The sequence below is a fragment of the Malaclemys terrapin genome, chromosome 4, assembly GCF_027887155.1.
Source record: "Malaclemys terrapin pileata isolate rMalTer1 chromosome 4, rMalTer1.hap1, whole genome shotgun sequence".
NCBI lineage: Eukaryota > Metazoa > Chordata > Testudines > Emydidae > Malaclemys > Malaclemys terrapin.
The window spans coordinates 85,562,680-85,584,202 of NC_071508.1; the positions used below are offsets into that span (position 1 = coordinate 85,562,680).

At 44.9% G+C, this 21,523-nt stretch overlaps 1 protein-coding gene across 3 annotated transcripts in view; it reads right to left on the bottom strand.

The window, feature by feature from the left end:
- ACTN1 (actinin alpha 1) overlaps window positions 1-20,521 on the bottom strand; it is a 133,859-nt gene extending 113,338 nt beyond the window's left edge. For 2 of the 3 annotated variants that reach the window (XM_054025118.1, XM_054025117.1), the window contains exon 1: window positions 20,239-20,520. In XM_054025118.1, the coding sequence (XP_053881093.1) occupies window positions 20,239-20,343 (105 nt within the window). In that variant the 5' untranslated portion in view covers window positions 20,344-20,520. Of the gene's footprint in view, window positions 1-20,238 lie in introns of all 3 variants that reach the window. The other variant, XM_054025119.1, reaches the window with a different exon arrangement.
- Window positions 20,522-21,523: the final 1,002 nt, after the last annotated feature.

A 21,523-nucleotide genomic window follows, 5' to 3' on the forward strand; every position in this document is an offset into this window, starting at 1 on the left:
TATAAGGCTTTTTTCTAGTTACAGAACTACCAATTTGCACCAGTTCCACAGTCGATTTAATGCTATATAACAAACCTATGAACAGTCCCAGAGGGGGGAGCTGTACCAGACACATACATCTGTAAGACTCTCTCAGAATTTCAGAAGTGCTTTACAAATGGCAATTAATTAAGCTTTAATCCACTTTTGAAGTGAGTAGGTACATATTTATGGCCAATACTCACCTGATATCTACCCTACTGGGTAGGGCTGCCAAGCATCCAGTTTTTGTCTAGAATGTCTGGTCGAAAAGGAATCCTGGCAGTTCTGTCAGCCCCGCTGACCAGGCTGTTAAAAGTCCAGTCTGTGGCGCAGCAGGGCTAAGGTAGGCTTCCTGCCTGCCCTGGCTCCGCACGGCTCCTGGAAGCAGCAGGCATGTCCTTCTGGCTCCTAGGTGCAGGGGCAGCCAGGGAGGCTCCGTGCACTGCCCCCCACCCCGAGCACCAGCTCCGCAGCTCCCATTGGCTAGGAACTGCAGCCAATGAGAGCTGCAAGGGCGGTGCCTGCAGGCGCAGGCAGCAGGCAGAGCCCTCTGGCCCCTCCACCCAGAAGCCGGACATGCCGGCCACTTCCAGGAGCTGCCTGAGACAAGCACCACACAGAGCCTGCACCCCTCACCTCCTCCCATATCCTAGCCCTGAGCCCCCTCCCACACTACAAATCCCTCATTTCTGGCCCCACCCCAGAGCCCGCACCCGCAGCCAGAGCCCTCACCCCAGCCCCTTGCCCCAGCCTGGAGCCCCCTCCCTGCACCGCAAATCCCTCATCCCCACCCCCACCCCAGAGCCCGCATTCCCAGCTGGAACCCTCACCCCCTCCCGCACCTCAACCCCTGCCCCAGCCCAGTGAAAATGAGTGAGCGAGCAACGAAGGGAGGGGGGATAGAATGAATGGTGGTGGCACCTTGGAGAAGGGGTAGGGCAGGGGTGTTTGGTTTTCTGCAATCAAAGTTGGCAACCCTACTACTGGGGTTGGGAGGCTTACTTGATATTGTGAGGCACTCAGATATTATGGTAATATCTGAAAAAGCCTAGAAATAAGAATGGTCCTCATTTTACAGATAAAGAAACCAAGGCACAGCAAGATTGTGATTTGCCCACGGTCACACAGGAAATTCATGGCAGAGCCAGGAATAAAATCAAGACCTCTTAACTCTTTGCTTTAGACTCAAGACCATCCTTCCACATCCACTTAAGAATGTTTATACAGAGGACATCCTTGGTTATGTACTGTACACAGAGTTCTAGGTGAAGGACTTTGTTGTGCACAAGAGCCATTTCCTTGCATGCACTGTGTAAATTACATTCCCATCTCAGATTCCCATAATCTGATTGTAAACAAACTTCCTTATTTCAATCTTGTCTGTTACTGCCATACACAGAAGCAGGGTGAGGTTTAGATAGCTAGTGGCTGCCAGAATTCATTGCCAACAGGAGATTTCAGAATAAATACTTTTAAAAATGGCACAAGTGAAATAGCCTACAAAAGGAAGAAGCTGAAGATAACTGTTGATAATTTGTTAGCAGAAGTGCTGTTTTTGAGTACTTCCTTTCCACGATTGTCTCAGTTTATTAACGTAATCAGACCATGAGAACCAGCAGCCAATCTAAGCGGAACAGCAAACTTCAACCCAAAGCATGGGGAAGCAGCGAAAACAACAGCAGCTTACAGTGAGAGCAGGAATTTAGCTTCACAGCTCCCACTGATAATGGTGAGGAAAGGGAAGAGAAGAGAAGAGAGCAGGAAGGAGAATTTGACATCAGAAAAAAACCTCACGGGTTAAATCAATTCAATAGCCCTAGATGAAAGATATTAAAGGGATGCTGTCCAAGAGTTTATGCTCAAACTAGAGATGTAAAAATAAATAAGATGGAGATTTGTAAAACCCAGTATGACTGGAAATGTTTGTGAGCTTTTTAGCTCCAGTGACAGTTTTGATTTAATTTATTCCCTGCAGCAATGGACTAGGATGGTCAGTGGTGGGACACTAGTCCAAGACTCTGGAGGTGCCTGTTAAATTCTCTGCTCCACCACAGACTTCCTGCATGTCCATGGGCAAATCACTTAATCTCTCTGTGCCTCAGTTCCCCACCTGTAACACAGGGATAATAACGCTTATTCACCTCACATTAAAGATTGTGAGGTGGTCCAATACTGTACAGGGCCACATCAGTACCTAAGACAGATGGAAACTCAAACACCTTGTGCTAGAGAAGAAGAATAAGGAACTGAAACTGATGGGGCTACTTTCATGATTCAAGCCAAGTAAGATGCAAACAGGCACCAAAAATGGGGAAGCAAATTCCATTTGTAATCAATATAAAAGGCTGTAAGGAAAAAAGTTAAAGGTAAATTTTGACAATGTCCTTTAAGGCCAGGTTGTTTCATGAACTAGTTTTGTCTCATGGATACTCTTTGGACTCGGCAGACCTACTCCCGTGTTGGGGCCAACTGTATTCCAGAAACCCCCCTCGCTACCTGATGACAAGACTCGGTGCCAAAGGCAGTGCCTGTACAGTAAATTTGTTTTACAGTCTGAGTCATACTCCATTCCACATAGTGTATCGGTGACATCAGGGTCTCTGAAGTGAAAACTCAATCAACTCTGTGGGACTGTGATGTCAAAGGTGATTGTCTGTTACCTGGTTTCAAACAAAGTCTGACCATTTCCAGAGGCAAAAGCCAGTGCATGGGTCAGGCCAACTCCCACCAGCAGCTTTTAAAATTCCTTCTTTCCTCCTCACTTTAAATGGCAGAGCCATGATTCAAATTGCATACATCTCTATTGCCCCGCACACATCAAGAGTGGAGTCTGTGAAAGCAGTAAAATAAGTTTCTCCATAACCAAATTGAAGATTCTGTGGTGGGATATGTTTTTCCTTTCCCTGTCCTGAAGCCAGACTGAATACCTTTTTCACTCCCTGATCCTGTATCACAGGCCAACACACACTAAAACAGACCAATTCAACCATTCGGCACATCCAGCCTGTGAACAGAGAAAGAGTTGGCAGCTAGATACACCAGTATTTTAATGTCAGATCCTTTAGGTTCTGTAGCTTTCCCTCCACACCCATCCACTTTCTTCCTCCCTCAGCCGGCATCGCCCTTCTGCTTTTTGAGCTTCCCAAATGCCACTCCTCAGTCCCTCTCCTACACAAGACAAGAGTTAGCTTGTCTGTAGCACAACATGCTTGATACAGGATGGTATGAGAATCACACAGATACCACCGTGATGGAAGCCACGTAAGCTCCTAGATAAATATGTGGGGGAAGTGAGAGAAGAGCAGGAAAAGCCTTTGGGTTAGTCACCTCACTGATCCTAAAAAGAAAGAGTCTTAAGACAAAGGCAAGGAGGGTTTGTCTGCTTGGAAACTCTGAGCCCTAGGCAGAAGGGTGAATCAGCAGAGAAAGGAGATCACCTCACCTCAGGCCCACTGGGGAAAAAAGAAAAAAAAAAAAGAGTAGGAAAAGCATACATTATATGGGGGAGGGGGCCGCAAGAGGTTCATATGACAACAAGAGAATTACTCCCACTGGGGGAGGAGGGGGGATTGTTTTTACCATGCAAAAACTAGGCATTATACCACCTTATACCCTGAAAATCAATCTCTAGCTGCCACTTGGCTTCATCTTACACTGTCTCCTTTGACTTTGATTCCTTGTGGCCTCATGCAAGTAAGAGTGTCATTTCTGACAGAGGAGTGCAGGAAACTGGCACATGGCATTTGTGAAGACGTGGAGTGTTGGGACAGGATGGGATTGTCCCCACACCAATGAGAGTCAAAATTAGTGACAAGAACTGCCTTGCCCATTGGTGCAACATACCGCTCCGTTTATTCTTTTACCCTTCAAGCAAAGCAGGGAGCAGAGAGCCCAGTACTAAACAGGTATCCCCTTCCCTTTGGGGTGGGAAGGGAGAAATGAAGAATGGCCCACTGAGTCCCCCATCCACAGGCAGATGGATGTATGTGGGGGTAAGGGTAGGGGAACAGTAGCTTTTAATGCCTCCTTTGAGGTGAGAGAAGGGAGAACCTTCTTCTCTAGCAGACAGAATGGGAGTTGGGCATGAACCACTCCAGAATTTGCCAGACACAAGCTGGCAAAGCATGGTGCCAAAAGGTGTGGATCCTCGTGGTGGGTTCCTGAGGTGGCAAAGGCACCTTCCCACAACATGCCTGGAAGGGAGGTGTTCTGGGCTTCGCACTAGATGCTAACCAGCAGCCTCCCCCTTCTTAGCAGCAGCCTTGGATAGTAGTTGTCAGGTAGAAGTTTTTCCAAGCCCTGCATATATTGATGGTATTAGCCTTCAAGTATTATTACTACTGTAATTAATAGAATGCTTACAGTAACTAGGGAGCGACTGGATTGGATTACAGCCAGTTAACAGCCTTAAAGAAACAAACCACTACAGAACGAATAGGAGAAAATCGCTAAGGTTCTAAAATGGAAACCTCTCTTTTCAGATTTCAGAGCCTGCCAGTAGTTGGCAGGCTCAGAGCATTTGCAGAGACTGGCACAGCAAGAAGTGCAATGTAATGTGTCACAAAATGATACATTGTTGCATGAAAATTACACTTTTGGTGGAGGCATGGTTGCATGAACAGGGGGGCTCCTATTCATACACTAGCTTTGTAATTTGGGAGGCCTGTACACCATTTGACCTATAAGGTCTGCTGTAGACAGGCGTGTGCATGTCAAGTTATCTACATGCCATCATGTTCATAACAGTTTGTTACAAGCATGTAACAGCATGTAATGATTTGTAAATGACAAACATTTTGGAAACTCTTAACACAAGCCTGCTAGTTCTGACTGATTAGCCAGACATGAACACTGACAGCATCCTGAGCCAAAGGCCATGTCATCCGAAACAGTGGAAATGCAGTCTTTTCCCTTGAGTAGCAACCTTTAATGATAATGCAAGGGCCTCAAGCATCAGTCATTAACCCAGAAGTTTCCAACCTGGTGTGGCTTAGTCTCAGTGGGTGCCTCCTGCAGCCTCTGGCCCTGTTAATTCCATCTCTCCTTTCTCCCCTAAGGAGCGTTCCTTGGAGGCAGAGTGCCACGAGAAGGTTGGGCCAATGGGCTGCTGCCTGAACTCAAAGCCCTCTGGGTCCAAGAAGCAATGCTACCAGAGCCGGGAGGGTAAGACAGGCAGTTTCATGGAGCCACTTCATGCTGTACCTGTGGCCAAGCATTTTCTGTGGGGTGAGGCAGATCATGGTCACACAGCTTTTCCTGCTCCAGCAACATACCTCCTCTGTCCTGTACCACTCAGGATGAGAGAGGATGGAGCTTTCCTATTTAATAGAAGGGGAAAGGAACACCCAATGTGCCAGAGCCACAGTAAAGGGGAAAAAATTCCAATTCCCAGAAGGCTCCCCAGTGCTGCCCAATATGTTTGGGAGGTACTCCATGTAAACATCTCCAGAGCCACCTCATTATTCATCACTTTCAAACCCCTTCTCAAAAAAACCTCTCCTTTGCCATGATGCCTACCCAAAAAAAAAAAAAAAACACCACCACACACACCTTGATAACGGTTGGGCTGCTGGTGTGCAGAGACCACTGCCTATCATGCTGATCAGTACTGTCTCTTTGTTTACTTGGACCGCCCTGTCTGTGTTCATCTGTTGTCTCGTCTTATACTTAGATTGTAAGCCCCCGGGGGCAGGGACTATCTTTTTGTTCTGTGTTTGTACAGTGCCTAGTACAATGGAGTGGTGATCTACGACCCAGGCCCACAGGTGCTATAACACCACAAATAAATAACATTGCTCCTCTGTGGGGCCTATTTACACCTGCATTCCCTCCATCCCCAATTGTCTCATATATGCTGTCAGCCTACCTCACAACTAAGATTTGAAGCATGTAAGCCCCCCTTACCACACAGTGATGCCTTGTTCTGTGTGGCCTACCCCTCCAAGTCACTTCCACTACCTGTTCTCAGCTCAAATGCAGGCAGGGAAAAGTTTGATCACGTTAGGAGTGCAGGCTGGTGATGAGGATTTCTGACCGGGAAAGCCAAGGAGTTGGGACTACAGCCCAGAGTGAATTCAGAGTTGGCTCCCCACAGCTGGAACCAGTTTTAGTCCTGGCTTGAGCTCCCCAGTGGCCTAACAAAGCCCTTGGGAAACAGCTAGTGTCCATGGGTTAGCCACCTTGAAACAGACTGGTTCTTATTAATGAAGCAATATATAAAGAAGAAGACCCTCTTCCTTCCCTTTCTCACCCCAACCTCCAGGCAATTCAACTGACTGAACTTGTTGCTGGTGAAAGGTGCCAGACAAACGGTGCTAGAGAGATTGATGTTCTTGCTGTATCCACAGTGCAGGTACAGTACAGACAGCAGCCACTCACAAAACCACCACCATGATCTGGAGCAGGAGTGAAGCCAGTAGCTTGAAACGTGTGCGTGCGCACACACACACACACACACACAGGCCTAGCTATTGTTCTCTGCTCCACAGAATATCAAAATCTCCCAAGCCAGGTAGGACATTGCTACTTCTTATATACATCTATCTCCCTGGCAAAAAAGGTACAGTTGGAGATACCTACTAGGGTATTAAGAAGCCAGATGAAAAAATAGATGTTATTGGCTGCAATGCATATTACCCTAAGGAAATTAAGTATTTACCCATGCTTGGTATAAGTATTTTAAGAGAATATTTCTCGCTATACCATCATCAATTGAAAGGGGACAGGGGCTTTTTAGGGGGTGGCGGTGGAACTCAATTTTGTTTTATATCTTTCTTAGGGGATAACAAATTAAGTAGCAGAAGTTACTCACCAACTGCCTCTGTGCATTTGCTGGGACGTACAGTCACACCAATAAAGGTGCCACAGGTAACAGCACTGAGAATTTCAGGAAACCCTGTGTGACATATACATCACTTTCTATAGTGAAGAAGAGAGTGAACAGTTCGGACATATAGACCATACCTGGATCCCTCTGCATGTCCCAGAAATCTTGAGAGACTAGTTCACAGGTCTGTATTCAAGGGTTTAGCAACAACTTATATTACAGCAGTAATTACAATAAACACACTTTACACCTCACTGAAGAGTAGCAAGAACCCTTGGTGCCTGATCCAAATCTCATGGAGGCATTGGGTGTCTTTCTGTGGCTTTCAACAAGTCTTGGATCAACCCCCTCTGAGAGCTAAGCCTGATACTAAAAGAATCTGATAGCAATGTGTGTGTTCTCTGTGGAACCCACTTCACACAATAGTGAACCTGTTTATATGGCAAGTAGAATGAAAGTTCCTGAGCTGTTTTACCACACAGGTTCCCTGCTTTGCCTGGATACAGATTACTCCAAAAGGGTTCCACCGTTAATTGGAATTAAGTAAGTGCAAAAGAGCAGCATGTGCTTATGCTATAGTGAAGGATGGGCCCACTGATCATCCCCAGCAATCAGTTCTGCCTATCTACCCTGATCATTTAGTACAGTTAGTTAATTAAAGCAGAGATTATGCTTTCTAGCCCAGGGGTTCTCAAACCGGGGGTCGGGACCCCTCAGGGAGTCACGAGGTTATTACATCAGGGGTCGCGAGCTGTCAGCCTCCATCCCAAATCCCACTTTGCCTGCAGCATTTGTAATGGGGTTAAATATATAAAAAAGTGTTTTTAATTTATAAGGGGGGGGGGTCGCACTCAAGAGGCTTGCTGTGTGAAAGGGGTCACAGTACAGTAGTTTGAGAAACACTGGCCAGTTTCAGACTCTGCTGACTTGAGCTGCTTTTGAACCCATAATCACCAAGTTAGGCAAGTCAGCAAGGAGCTCGCAACACAGCGCTTGCAGAGTAAGATCAATGCATGGGCCACCCCATTTTACATTATAAAACTTTTTATTTCAGGGTGGTAGGTGACCATCATCATAGTAATCTGGAGTCATTACAAAGTTAAACAGACTTAGAATTATTGCTGATTCTGTTAGGAGTCAGCCCCCCTTCCACTGACCAATGAAGCCTTCCAAACTAGTTTGAATGATTTCCTTAAAGAAATCTCTTCTCCGCCCCCCACATCTTTTCATTAATCACATTGGTTTGTTTTTGTAGGGTTGTTCATAAAAAATGAGGCTGCTGGCTTTTAGAGCCCAGACACTTACATGAACCTCCCAGATCTGAGAAGACACAAGTTAACTAGAGTCTCACACCTCAACAGTAAAAGCAGCAAAGAATCCTGTGGCACCTTATAGACTAACAGACATATAGAAGCATGAGCTATTTTGGGTGAATATCCACTTCTTCGGATGCACGTGACCTCACACCTCAATAGTGTGCACTTAAAATGATACAAATGACCAGAACATGGTTTTGTAACCTGCCAGCGTCTCCCATTCAGAACAGTGTCCCTTGGCTCCAATACAGTGAAAGAGCAGGTTTTGGTGTCAGTTCCCACTCTTTGGAGTGGAATGCATTTCCAGGAGGCATTCTCTCTGTGTAGATGGATTCATAGCTGTAAGACTCAGCTGGGTAAATGACCATATGCCACACTGTGTTTATCCATACACCTTAAACTCACACCAATGGGAGTTGTACTTATGCATTGAGGAAGCCCTTTGAATGAGATTTCTGGGCCTGGTTTTCCAGCTCCCATTGACTTCAGCGGGAGTTGTGGATGATCAGTACCTCTAAAAGTCAGGCCCTAGAGGGATAGAAGACACCAACGTGCAATCAGAGAAGGCATCTCAGCCAGAATTCCGCTTGCCCAACCCCAGCTATGCAGCAAGTTGTAGTCACTGGTTGGCTGCCGCCTCCCACCACGAAGGCAGCTGCATTTCAGTGTTTTTCAGCATGCTTGGCAATATTTCCAGGTAAGGGGGTGCAACACAATTGTAGGACCTGGGTTTGCAATCATAAAATCTTCTTGAATTCAGGTCTCAGTACTTCCAGGCATCTGTGTGTGTTTGAGACAGAGAGGGAAAGAACAGGAGACGGCAAGCAGGAGAAGAAGAAAAAACGAGGAAAGACACAAGGCCGACAGAAGACAAATTTGAGTCCATGCACCACTGAGGTGTGAGGCAGCAGTAACAGCCCTGGCAAGGCTTGCTTACAGTAGTCATAGCCCATCAGTCACATGTCCATTACCAGCATGGCAGGAAAGATACAAGGATGGGAAATTAACATGGGGAAAAAAAAAAGAGAAGTGCTGTTTTATTGCCTAATAGGGAGCTAAGAGGCTTGTCTGGCTCCAGGCCACACCACAAACATCCTATGGCTGGGTTCTGTTATAATGAAGGGGAAGAAAAAAAATAAGGCAGCAGCAGAGAAACAGGAAGCTAGCTAGCTCTTTGCTAATCTTATTAACGCTTGCGGTTTCACTCAGTTAATACAGTTTGTAGCTTAAAGTCCCAAGGATTCCCTTCCATTTCTCCCCACTCTGAACCCCCCATTCAAGAGATTCCCCACCATCACCAACAGGCTCCTTTCAGAATGAGTCAGTCAATCTTGCTTCAAAATGCAGTTGGAAGTAGCCTTGAGAAGGTTAACTGGACTTGACATTTAAGTGATGGCTACTCTCAGATCGGAGGCCCCAGGGTCAACAGTCAAGGCTCACAAATCATCCTCTCCCCATCTACATCTTCATAATTGATCAAGGCTCTGGATATCTGTCTCCAGCACTGAAATCCTAGAGGTGGGCATTCTTCATAAAAATGTCACTCTCTCTTGCAAAGCTCACATTTGGCAATTTTTAGGAAAAAAAAAAAACAAACTCTTGCATTTTATATATTTATTTTACATGCATACACAAACTCAGGTCTTTTATTAATTGCCCTGTATTTTAGTGGGGGCAGATAGGTACTTATTTCCTGATCTTGAGGTGGAAGAGGCCATGGTGGATTTTTTCCTAACATACCCATATGACAATGGATGCATTAGAAGTTCTTAAAGAACTACAGTGGAGTTCCCTCCCCCTCTCAAAAAAAAAAACAAAAAAACCAGTGCTTGGTCCTTATGAGATAACTTATTTAAAATCGGCAACACAACCAGTGGGCCTATGGGCCAGAGACAACTCAGCCTTTTCGTGGCTCTGATAGGTGCCTTGGGCAACACCTTCATGAAGTCTTCCCAAGGTACAGCCTCCATCCCTTTCTCCAGTCTAATTTCAGACAAAGCAAGCTGCCTCATACCAATGCAACCAAACCCCAGAGAATGTCCTAAGTGTTAGACACAACAATGATAAATCACAGGCACAGGACTTCACAGATAATGCTACAAAATAAAGTTAGCCGCGACGTAGTGACAAGCTCGCAAGCTGTGTTAGCTTTTGCCATCTCTGTCACCAAAGCTTGTGCCACCAACTGGGAGGACTCCAGGCCATTTTAATAGGTGAATTCCAAAGATATTGCAATGAGCAGTACACAGTCCCACATCCTCATTGGTGAAGATGGCTTACAACCACCAGTATACAAAATGTATTACATGTGAGGCTTTGGAATTGTATATCACATGCAGTGAGGCACTAGTTCAATAGCAAAGTGCCTAGGACAAAAATAGCTGCACCCCCACCCTCCAGGATACAGTATATTACTGCATTTGTATTATGCTGATCTAATGGTCAAAACATTAAAAAAAAAAATCTTGTGTGCTCTAATTAAGACACAATAGATGTAATTTTAATCTGAGCCTACTGCTCTTCCAATCCTAGCTATTTTAATAATACTGTTAGACCCATACTCCCAAACCTGTAATCTAGCTACATTTAATTTCTGTATCAGGAAAAGGCCATCTCAAAACATGCAATTTTTTTAAAGAGACCAATTCTCACTAGACAGCCTAAAAGAAAGTGTTTATACAACTTTCTGGACAGTTTCTATTCAAATTTCACCACTTATTGGGCTAGCAGTAAGCACAAAATACACACCAAGGCCTAGTCTTCACTTACCGGCTGGTCCGGCGGCACGCCATCGATGTTCTGGGATCGATTTATCGCGTCTGGTTAAGACGCGATAAATCGATCCCGGAAGTGCTCACAGTCGGCGCCGGTACTCCAGCTCGCCGAGAGGAGTACGCGGCGTCGACGGGGGGAGACTTCCGGCCGCGTCTGGACCGCGGTAAGTTCGGACTAAGGTACTTCGAATTCAGCTACGTTATTAACGTAGCTGAATTTGCGTACCTTAGTCCGAAGTCCGGACTAAGTGGGGACCAGGCCCAAGTTACACTCTGAAAATCAGTAATGAGGTTAGGGAGGCTGGTTAATGGTATCACTTTTGCCTTGTGTAGTTACGTACAGTAAAATAGTGATAACCAAATCATAGACCCAAGAATTTAAACTGGTTGCCTGCAACAGTCAAGGAATTCCCCAGAACCATACATTTACACTACTGGGCTAATAGCTTGCTTCCTTTTGGGTGTTTTCCCCCCTCCTGTAGACGATTAGGAGGATGGATCTCAGAGTAGGTGGACAGATGGTTTGATGCAGTACATTAAATCTTGTGATTTTAAATTGCAGTCCACACTTCTGTAACATCCCTCACAAATCTGCACAGACCATTTTCCTGTCCATCCCCACCTCCTCCTTAGTTCTTCCACTAACATGCTTCTGTGTGGATGAACAAGTCTCTACAAAGCCCAGATGCCTCACTCATCTCACAATATAAAGAGGTTACAATGAATAATAATGTTCTTGGTAAAAATACAAAACAAAACAAGCCCTGATCAGAGGGGGAGAGAGAGAGAGAGTGAGCAAGCCACCTCCCACTGCTCTACAATCAATTGCCTTACAAAGCCAGTGATTTATCCATCCTCTGCAGCAACACTTCAGGGACGCTTTTGAGTTAATGTCTTTAAAGAACTTATACATTATAAGGTGGGTTATATAATACAGGAGAGTCATCTTACGCTGGGATTACATTCCGCTGTCAGCGCGTAAAGCTAAAATCGTGTATAGTCAAAATGACATGGAGTGTAATGGCGAGCGGAATCGCCCGCACTACAGGTACAGTATTTAAATTGTTATTTGGTTTTTGCTGACCGCACAAAGCTGAATTTGCACATGTTAAATGCACGTAAGATATGACTCGCCTGTTGATTTAATTGAACCAACTTCTGCGGGTAGATCCATTGGACTGAATGGAATGGAGAGTCAGGCAGACAGCACCCATTCCACAGCTTTCTGGCCATACAAACTACCATTTATGATCATAACTATCTTTACATACGGTACATGACACACTGCTTGCTAGACTCAGAGGATTACCAGTTACTGGGATGCTGCCATTTCTAACAGATAATTTCAGTGATTTATAGATACTGTATTTTGTCAATATTTACCTATAAACAGGACGTGTTCAGCACAGCTTAGCTATTGCTGTCACTGTTCCACTAATTCCAAAAATCTGAATGGTTTAGATTTCTCAGCAAGAAGTGCATTTTATTGCAGTTTCCTAGTAAGCAGTCCTGTGTGATAACAGGCCTGGAGAAAACAAGCAACGTTATTTTTTTAAATAAAAATTAAGTGTTTGAATCATTTACATTGAATCAATATTTTAAAATAATGTTACTGTAATCCCTTAAGAACAGACTAAAAACCAACAGAAATTGTTTTTTAATTTCTGTTCACTCATTACAAATAGATTCTTCACCCTACTCTGCATCAGATTGTCAAGATGGCAGCCGTCTGGTCAGAAAGGGAGCATAGTATCGTCATTAGCATACCAGGCTGGGAATCAGGAGATTTTTCTTCTCTCGGTTCTGCAACCTTGGACCAGTCGCTTACAGACAGCGACCAGTGTCTGAAATTAGAGTGAACCATTTGAAAAAACATGAGCCGGATTTTCAGAGGTGACCAATGCTCAGCATCTCTAAGACTCAGATCTATGGTATTTCAGATGGAGGCACCGCAAAAGTCACTGGCCTCACAAATGTTTTAGCTTGAACTGCCACTGCATCCTCAGGGGCTGGTGTTCTCACTGGGGGTTGGTTGTCTTTAGCTGTGGACTTTGCTTTCATCACCAGTCAGACGAAGCCCAAGCTTGCTGATCTGCAGGGAGCTCAGCTATTCACTCAGGGCCTGATCCAGCCCTCACTGAAGTCAGTGGGTGTCTCTTCATTGATCTATGGGAGCTGGATCAAGGCCTCGGATTTTTCTGATCAGGAGGTGGAAATTTCTTGTGGACTGTGAAGTTCTATTTCACGGCAGCTTTTACAACTGGAATAACAAATTGGCTAGTATTTCAAAACTAGTAAATGCCCACAGGAAGGCAATAATTGGCACATTTTACAAGACTACATAGATTTCCCAACAACCTGCAGTGATGAGAACATTTTGAGAGTGATCTTCTGACAGTGGCTTTCAAAAAGTTTCACTGGATAACAACGAGAAGTAGTAGTATCAGTCTGTTAGGACTTAGCAAGTGTTTTTTGGAAGCCCATTTACTGTATTTTCTTGAGAATAATGGGGAAGAGTATAATAGATGGTAGTTTCTTCTAACTGAAAGATTTCACCAAGAGTTGTCCGATATTGCAAGCGAAAGAGATTTAATCCCCACAAGAGACCCCTGCTGTTGTACAAATGGGCCCTGCAGAAGCTTATTAAAAGTCAGATTGAACAGAATTAGTTCTGTTCATTATTTTCCACCCCTTAAGTGAATATCGCTACTGAGATGAGCTCTTGAAAGCCTCTTAAAAACCTTTCTGAAAACATGACAGCCCAAAAAGCCTCTTACAGAAAAGCTATGCAGCTGGAAAAGCTGGTTTTTCCAAGCAGTAGCAGTGCCCCCTGCACTCTAAATTGACAACTTCCTACTCCTCACCTAGCAAGCTCCTGCAGGGAGTTAGTTACTCAATGGAGTCTGAAATGAGAGGATACGAAGATGTGAGGGAGCGGAGGCATCTTCCAGCTATCAGGTTAAAAACGCCTATCATCATTCATAAGAACTTCTAGAGGCTTTTCCTGCACAGATCTCAAAGTGATTTATAGGAGACACTAATCCCAATTTTACTACTCACCTGTGAAGAACACTGCATCAATCTCATTGTACAGAAGGAGAAATACATGCACACGGAACGTGTGAGAACTACCTGAAAACTAACTTTGTATAAATATCTCCTTGCACGTTGGGTGCAGGTCTGCTGAGCATTCAGAGTCAGTTACTAAAAATCAGCAGATCTAAATTCTTACTCTGCATTAGTTCTGCTGAGCCAGCACAGCAAAAAGAGATTCTAGTCCTTGTGTGTCAACAGAACTGTTTACAAGATTTCAATTAGTTACAACTGTGCAAATCCACTGAAGACAATGGGATTGCACAGTTACCACCAAGGGCCTAGTTTGTCCTATACACCAGTGGTTCTCAACCAGGGGTACGTGTACCCCTGGGGTACGTAAAGGTCTTCCAGGGGGTACATCGACTCATCTAGATATTTGCCTAGTTTTACAACAGGCTACATAAAAAGCAGTCAGTACAAAATAAAATGTCATAAAATGGACTTGTTTATATTGCTCTGTATACTATACACTGAAAAGTAAGTATAATATTTATAGTCCAATTGCTTTATTTTATAATTATATGGTAAAAAATGATAAAGTAAGCAATTTTTCAGTATTTTTTGGTCTCATTTTGTAAGTAAGTAGTTTTTAAGTGAGGTGAAACTTGGGGGGTACACAGACAAATCTGACTCCTGAAAGGGGTACAGTGGTCTGAAAAGATTGAGACCCACTGCTATAGAGCAGTGCTGAGAATGGCTACCTGGGGGTAGGTATGTCTATTCTCAAATGTTGAAGCAGATTCCCTCAGTCTTACACAGCTTCAGAGTAGCCCTTCTGCTTGGAAGTGTTAAGATGGAAGCATCTCTTCCTTCATACCACCAAAAAGGGCGCTATCAGCACTATTCACATAATGGAAAGGAAACACTGAAACAGTGACAGTAAGTTCTAAAAGCTGATTATACAAACAGAATTATTTATAAAATACACACACACACACCATTATATATACATACACACACACACATACACAAAAAAATCAGAAACAGTTGGTGTGCACTCATGCACTATACAAGCTCTTCTCTGAATCTACTAACTTTTCTCTCCAGTCTTGGCTTGCTATAAAAGCAACAGCAGCTATTGTGGTTGAGAAAAAAAAATTCTGAAATGTGAACCAAGCATATCTGGTCCAGACATGAGTCTGCAAAGCAGGTGTGAACTGCCCCCTCCACCTCACTGGGGTGAGAACTTAGATGCCCAGTGATTATTATTTAACGTCAACACTGTGAACTATTTCATTCCTTGTGTAAGGCCTTGTCTACACTGCCACTTACAGAGCTGAAAGTTTCTTCACTCAAGGGTGTGAAAAAACACCACCCTGAGCAATGCAAGTTTCAGCGCTGTAAAGTGGCAGTGTACATAGTGCTCCCAGCGCTGGTAGCTATTCCCCTCTCGGAGGTGGTTTTATTATAGCAGCTCTCCAGAGCTAGAGCCACGACTACACAGCCACATTGAAGTGCTGCCGTGCTGTGTAGAAAGGAAATCACATCTGCATAGGTTACTGTGAGTCTCATTTTGGGTACATCTACACAGCAGCTGAAAGGTGTAATTCCCAGCTTGGCTCAACATACCCGTGCTAGCTTTGCTCAAGCTAGCGCACTAAAAATAGCAGTGTGGCTGCAGCAGCATGGGGAGTGGCTCAGGCTAGCTGCCTGAAATACATAGTCAGGGAGTCAGATGGGATTTATGCAAGTGCCTAGCCTGTGCCACCATGGCCACAGTGCTATTTTTAGCACTCTAGCTCTGCTCCCAGCTGTTACTCTTCGGTGCAACAATTGAGCGATACTTGGAAAATACCACCACTTCCCCCTTAATAAAGAAGGAGCCAAGCCCAAAGAGTGCAAGGGCATATTCAGGCCCCACTGAGGGGGCACCAGGCAGCACACAAGATCACATTTTGAACATTTGCACATTCTACACAACCTGGTGATTCACATAGACAGTTTATTTTGTGGGCAGAGCATGGGAGAATACCACTTCTCCCCCACCATCTGACCCCACATATACACATGCACAACCAGAATGGTGTCTCACTATGAGATTAGGATCCTACATCCCTCTGCAGAAGAGAATCTTTTTGGTCATGTAGCATTTGGAGGAAAGGATCCATGCCACAACCCCATCCCCCAAAAAGAGAAACACGCAGACATCCATATCCCTTCTATCACAACAGGAGGAGGAATGACATGCAATATTCCAAATTCATTGGTCTAGGCGCAGTTTCAATAGAATATAGCAGGGGTCGGCAACCTTTCAGAAGTGGTGTGCTGAGTCTTCATTTATTCACTCTAATTTAAGGTTTCGCGTGCCAGTAATACATTTTAACGTTTTTAGAAGGTCTCTTTCTACAAGTCTATAATATATAACTAAACTATTGTTGTAGGTAAAGTAAATAAGGTTTTTAAAATGTTTAAGAAGCTTCATTTAAAAATTAAATTAAAATGCAGAGCCCCCCAGACCGGTGGCCAGGACCCGGGCAGTGCGAGTGCCACTGAAAATCAGCTCGCGTGCCGCCTTCGGCACGCGTGCCATAGCTTGGAATATAGTTTAGAGAGACTATTATAGATACACTAATTCCTTAGACCATTTCCCCTTGTGCCACTCATTTCTCTTGTGCGTAACCCCCGTTTATAGTGTAGCTCTTTCTCCCCTTTTAGTGGTTGGCCCACAGAGAGGTTTGAATGTGTTACATTCTTGATCTAAAAGATTTTTGCTCAGGAAGCAGAGTCACATGCTTTTAGATCTAGAGGCCTGGGCTCAATCCCTGCTGCTGACAACCAGTCAGGATGTTACACGATTTATGAAATCACTTAATATTTACCCCAATGAAGCACAAGTAACAAATATAATATACCTCTCCCATCAGAGAAGTATCTATTAGCACAACTGATCACCTTGCTCTGCAAAGGAAATTGCTAGGCTCCATTAGGCCACATTAGATCTTACCAACTTTAGTATCCTAATTAATACCTGGGTGAGAATTAAACTTTATGGCATAGTCAGACAATTCTTTTAAATTAGTCAGGAATAAAATAAAGAAACTACTGCTAGTTGGTCCTTCAGTAAGCAATCTAATATTCTCACACTATGGACTATGGGAATTAAAATTTCACTCTTTCCTCCCTGTTGACATATAAGCTCACCTACCATGAACTCTGTTCTCAAATAAGCACTCTTGTTTGTATGCTTTAGGTCTCATGCCTTTTATCCTCTCCATGCATCCTTTTCAAGCTATGAAACCAATGGCAGGTGCTCCATAGCTATCATTTCTAATTAACTCATCAGTCTCCAATGGAAATCTTCCTGAACCCACCATTTCAGTTAACTATGAATTAAAGTATTGGGGGTGGGGGCCGCAGGGAAACAAAGAGTCCTCTTATTGGTACACACAGTCACAGTTACTCCCAAATTCATGAAGGGAGCCAAACACAATTTTTAAAACTCCAGATATACTCCCACCAGCCTCCAACACCTATGTCTAGGGCCCTACCAAATTCACAGCCATGAAAAATGCATCACAGACCGTGAAATCTGGTCTCCCACCATGAAATCTGGTCTTTTGTGTGCTGTAACCCTATACTATAGATATTTCAAGGGAGAGACCAGTGTTTCTGAAATTGGGGGTCCTGACCCCAAAAGGGATGGGGGGGGGGTCACAAGGTTATTTTAGAGGGGTTGTGGTATTGCCACCCTTACTTCTGCACTGCTGCCTTCAGAGCGGCGGCTGTTGGCCGGGCACCCAGCTCTGAAAGCAGTGCCCCACCAGCAACAGCACAGAAGTAAGGTTGGCAATACCATACCATGCCACTCTGACTTCTGTGCTGCTGCCTTCAGAGCTGGGTGGCTGGAGAGTGGCAGCTTCTGACTGAGGGCCCTGCTCTGCAGGTAGCAGCACAGAAGTAAGGGTGGCAATACCAGACCATGCCACTCTTACTTCTGCACTGCTGCTGGCAGCAGCGCTGCCTTCAAAGCTGGGCTCCCAGCCAGCAGCCGCTGCTCTCCAGCTGCCCAGCTCTGAAGGCAGTGCCACCACCAGCAACAGCGCAGAAGTAAGGGTAGCAGTACCATAAACCCCCCTACAATAACCTTGTGACCCCCACCTCCCACAACTCCCAGGACCCCTACAATTACAACAACATGAAATTTCAGATTTAAAAATAGCTGAAATCACAAAATTTACAATTTTTAAAATTTTTGACCGTGAAATTGACCAAAATAGACAGCGCATTTGGTAGGGCCCTACCTATGTCCACTATATGTGACAAGAAAGTAGTTCCATTTTCTATTCAGAATTGGCAAGATGTGATACTAATTGCAAGCGTAAAATTAACGAGTGATTCACTCTAGTGACTTGACAGTTGTAGGAGGTGCCCTGCCATGCTGCTTTAAAAAAAAAAAAAAAAAAAAAAAAAAAGGAAAAAGAAAAGAAAGAGTTCTATTTTATTGTCTGATGAAGTGACTAAAAGGGAAATGTTTCAGGGATTAGGATTCCAGAGTGATCTAATACAGGATGCCTTTGGCTTAAAAAGAGAAAAAGAAGCAGCTAGGACTCCTCCTAAACTCCCCCCCACCCCCAGTTTAAAAAAGGGATGAATGTTACCATTTTTGGACATAAATTCTGCACAAGCCCAACCCTAAACCACACCATTCAAATGAGAAGTGAGCTATCATCCCGCTTGTGATCACATGGAATTGGGGATCATTCAAAAAGGGAGAATAAGGTGGTGGGAATGCAAGAGGTAATTTACTAACAACAGATTGCTGGTCAGTCAGTCAGTCAATCTGATCTCCTAAATAGTTGTAGTGCTCCTGTTTCCTTGTATAGTGGGGAGGCAGGTCTAGCGTACAGAGGTCATCTCCAGCCGAAGGAGCGTGCACCCTGGGGAACAAGCTAAATTTTACATTCACATTCTGATTTCCTCCTTAATCAGCGTCTGCTGCCCCCAAAGAGAGCGTTCCTTTGTGTGCCATTGTTCTCTGGGGGCAACGTAGACGCGTGGAGAGCTTTGCAATGGGAGTGACACTTCGTAGCAGACACACATGTACCTGCATGGCCCTCCCTTCCCCCAGGGCACCAGCAGCCGCCCAAATAATCTCCAACAGCTTCCTGAGGAGCAGTTCGGCGGCCCCTAATAGCACGCACAGCAGGACAAGCCAAATGCAGTCCCATCACTATTTAAGAAAACCAGAAAGTGAGGAGTGTTGCCTGGTAAATTGCATTGCGAAATGTGAGGGGACTGAGCTAGGGCTCCCGTCTGCATGGCTCCTGGCGCTGACAGGGAAAACATCTGTTGCTTTAGGGGGGAAAAGGAACTTCTGCGCTGCTACATTGGGCAATAAAACGGCTCCATTTCTTTGCCTATCCACCGCCCCTCACAGGTCGCACTACTTCAGCGCCCACCCACCTCCCACACACACAGGTAGGAAAGACAACAGCCTAATGTGTGTCTGTTACACGTTGTTTCTTTAAGTCACACAAGCCCTCCAGCCGCGTTTAATACACAATCTCCAAACGCTGTTTCCACGGGGATCTCCGAGCCACCAGATAACACCTTGGTTTAAACTCGGTTAAAATCACTGGTGTAGATCGAATTAAAAGCCAGGCGTGGGGCGTGCTATTTGCTACATGATTCGAGCTCTGCATCTCAACAGGTCCTGTGCAGAGCTGGGCAGGCGAGTACAGCTCCGGGGTCCATTGCAACCTCGGACCATATGGGACAAATCGGAGGGAGGAGGAAATAGGCGGCTATGCATATACAAATCCATAATTAGGTTGATGTTGCAGCTCGTCCCACCCCCAACCCCCTTCTTCAGACGAGGCTCCATTATTTAATTAAATAAAACGAGCGGGTGATGCACGGATCCGGCTCCCAACAGGAAACCTGCCCAGCTATCAATCAAACCAGCTCTCTGCCCTGGACCCTCAGCAAACGTGGAAAATACCCCCAGCGTTAAACAGGGAGGGGACTGAACGTGCGAAGGTAGCCACACAGACCCCCAATACACAACCAGTCTCCAGCAAATCCAAGGAAACCTTTCCCCCACCCCCATCCTGCTAAATGCCTGTAACACAACACTCCTCTCTAATGGAGCTACTGCAGCCTCTACTAATGTCACCCCACCCCCTGCTCCAGGATCTTTACTAGGATGCTTGAGGGGGGGGAGAGAAAGGGGTGAGGTGAGGGTGAAAGGGGGGGGGGGATTTACCTTTCTCTGCTGTTTTTCCCAGGCTGGATCCAAAAGCATGTCCCTGTCCCAGTCCTCCTCCGGCTGCATGTAGTCATTGGTTTGCGGAGAGTCATAATGATCCATGGTTGTGCGTGTGTCCTTTGGTCTGCTTTTGGTCTTCCTCCCCTGCTGCTGCCACAGCTCGCACGCCCAGGCGGTCTCGAGAGCTCCCTACTGAAGCACAGCTACAGCGGAGCACAGGCAGAGAGAGAGAGGAGGTGGCGGCGCGCGGCAGCTCCCCTTACACCAGAGCGCAACCTAGTCTTTGCACACACAGAAGGGAAGGGGGCGGCGGGGGGGAAGAGCCCTGCCTCCTAGATAATCTCATTGGCTAGGTGGAGTTGCCAAAAGTTCATTTTCCAAGGCTACCATCGCTCTCATTGAAGCCCCCTTGTGTCAGTCAGGGCTTTCAGCCCTTGATATAGGTTGATTTAAGGCTGCCCTCCCACCTCCTCCCCTTTACTCATGTGACATCTGAGTTTAATCTGCTCAGTTTGGTGACGTCTCCCCTTACCTTGGGGGTTTATAGTAATATCAGAAGCTACTGAACAGACAGAATATACATTCTTAAAGCCACTGAGATACCTGCTGTGCAATGCAAAAAATGCAACAACAAAGTATGTCTGCTTATTGTGTTTGACAGAGGGACAAGGTGGGTAAGATAATATCTTTTACTGAACCAACTTTTGTTATATTACCTCACCCGCCTTGTCTCTCTAATATCCTGGGGCCAACACTGCATACTATTATATTTGATGTATTATCCCCTCATTCCTGTTTTACTAAACAAGCTTCTACATTATTCAGGTCGGTGTTAAAGAAACATTGTCAGATTAACCATGTACAATATTCAAACAAATAGTCCTTACCTGGATTACTAGAAAAACACCTTTTTAAAAACTGAAAAAATGTTAAACATCTCATTGACTTGTCAGTAGGAATGCACTTTATTTAAGCCAGAATCCTGCAAATCCTTATATACGTATACTTAACATGTCTGTAGTCTCGTTGTGTTTAATGGGACAAATGGAAAGTTAAACATGTGTATGAATTCGCAGAATAGGAGCCTTACTCTGTGCATATCTGTCAAATTGGACAGTCAGTTACAATGTTTCCAGTTATTTCATTTCCTGATTCCACTAGCACTGTGCTACAATGTTTGGGTTGCAAACTTTATAGGGAAAAATTTATTGGTTAAAAATCAAATTATATTGAAAGTTTGAAGAGGAGAGTAAAACGCATATTAAGCCAGAGGGAGACAAAG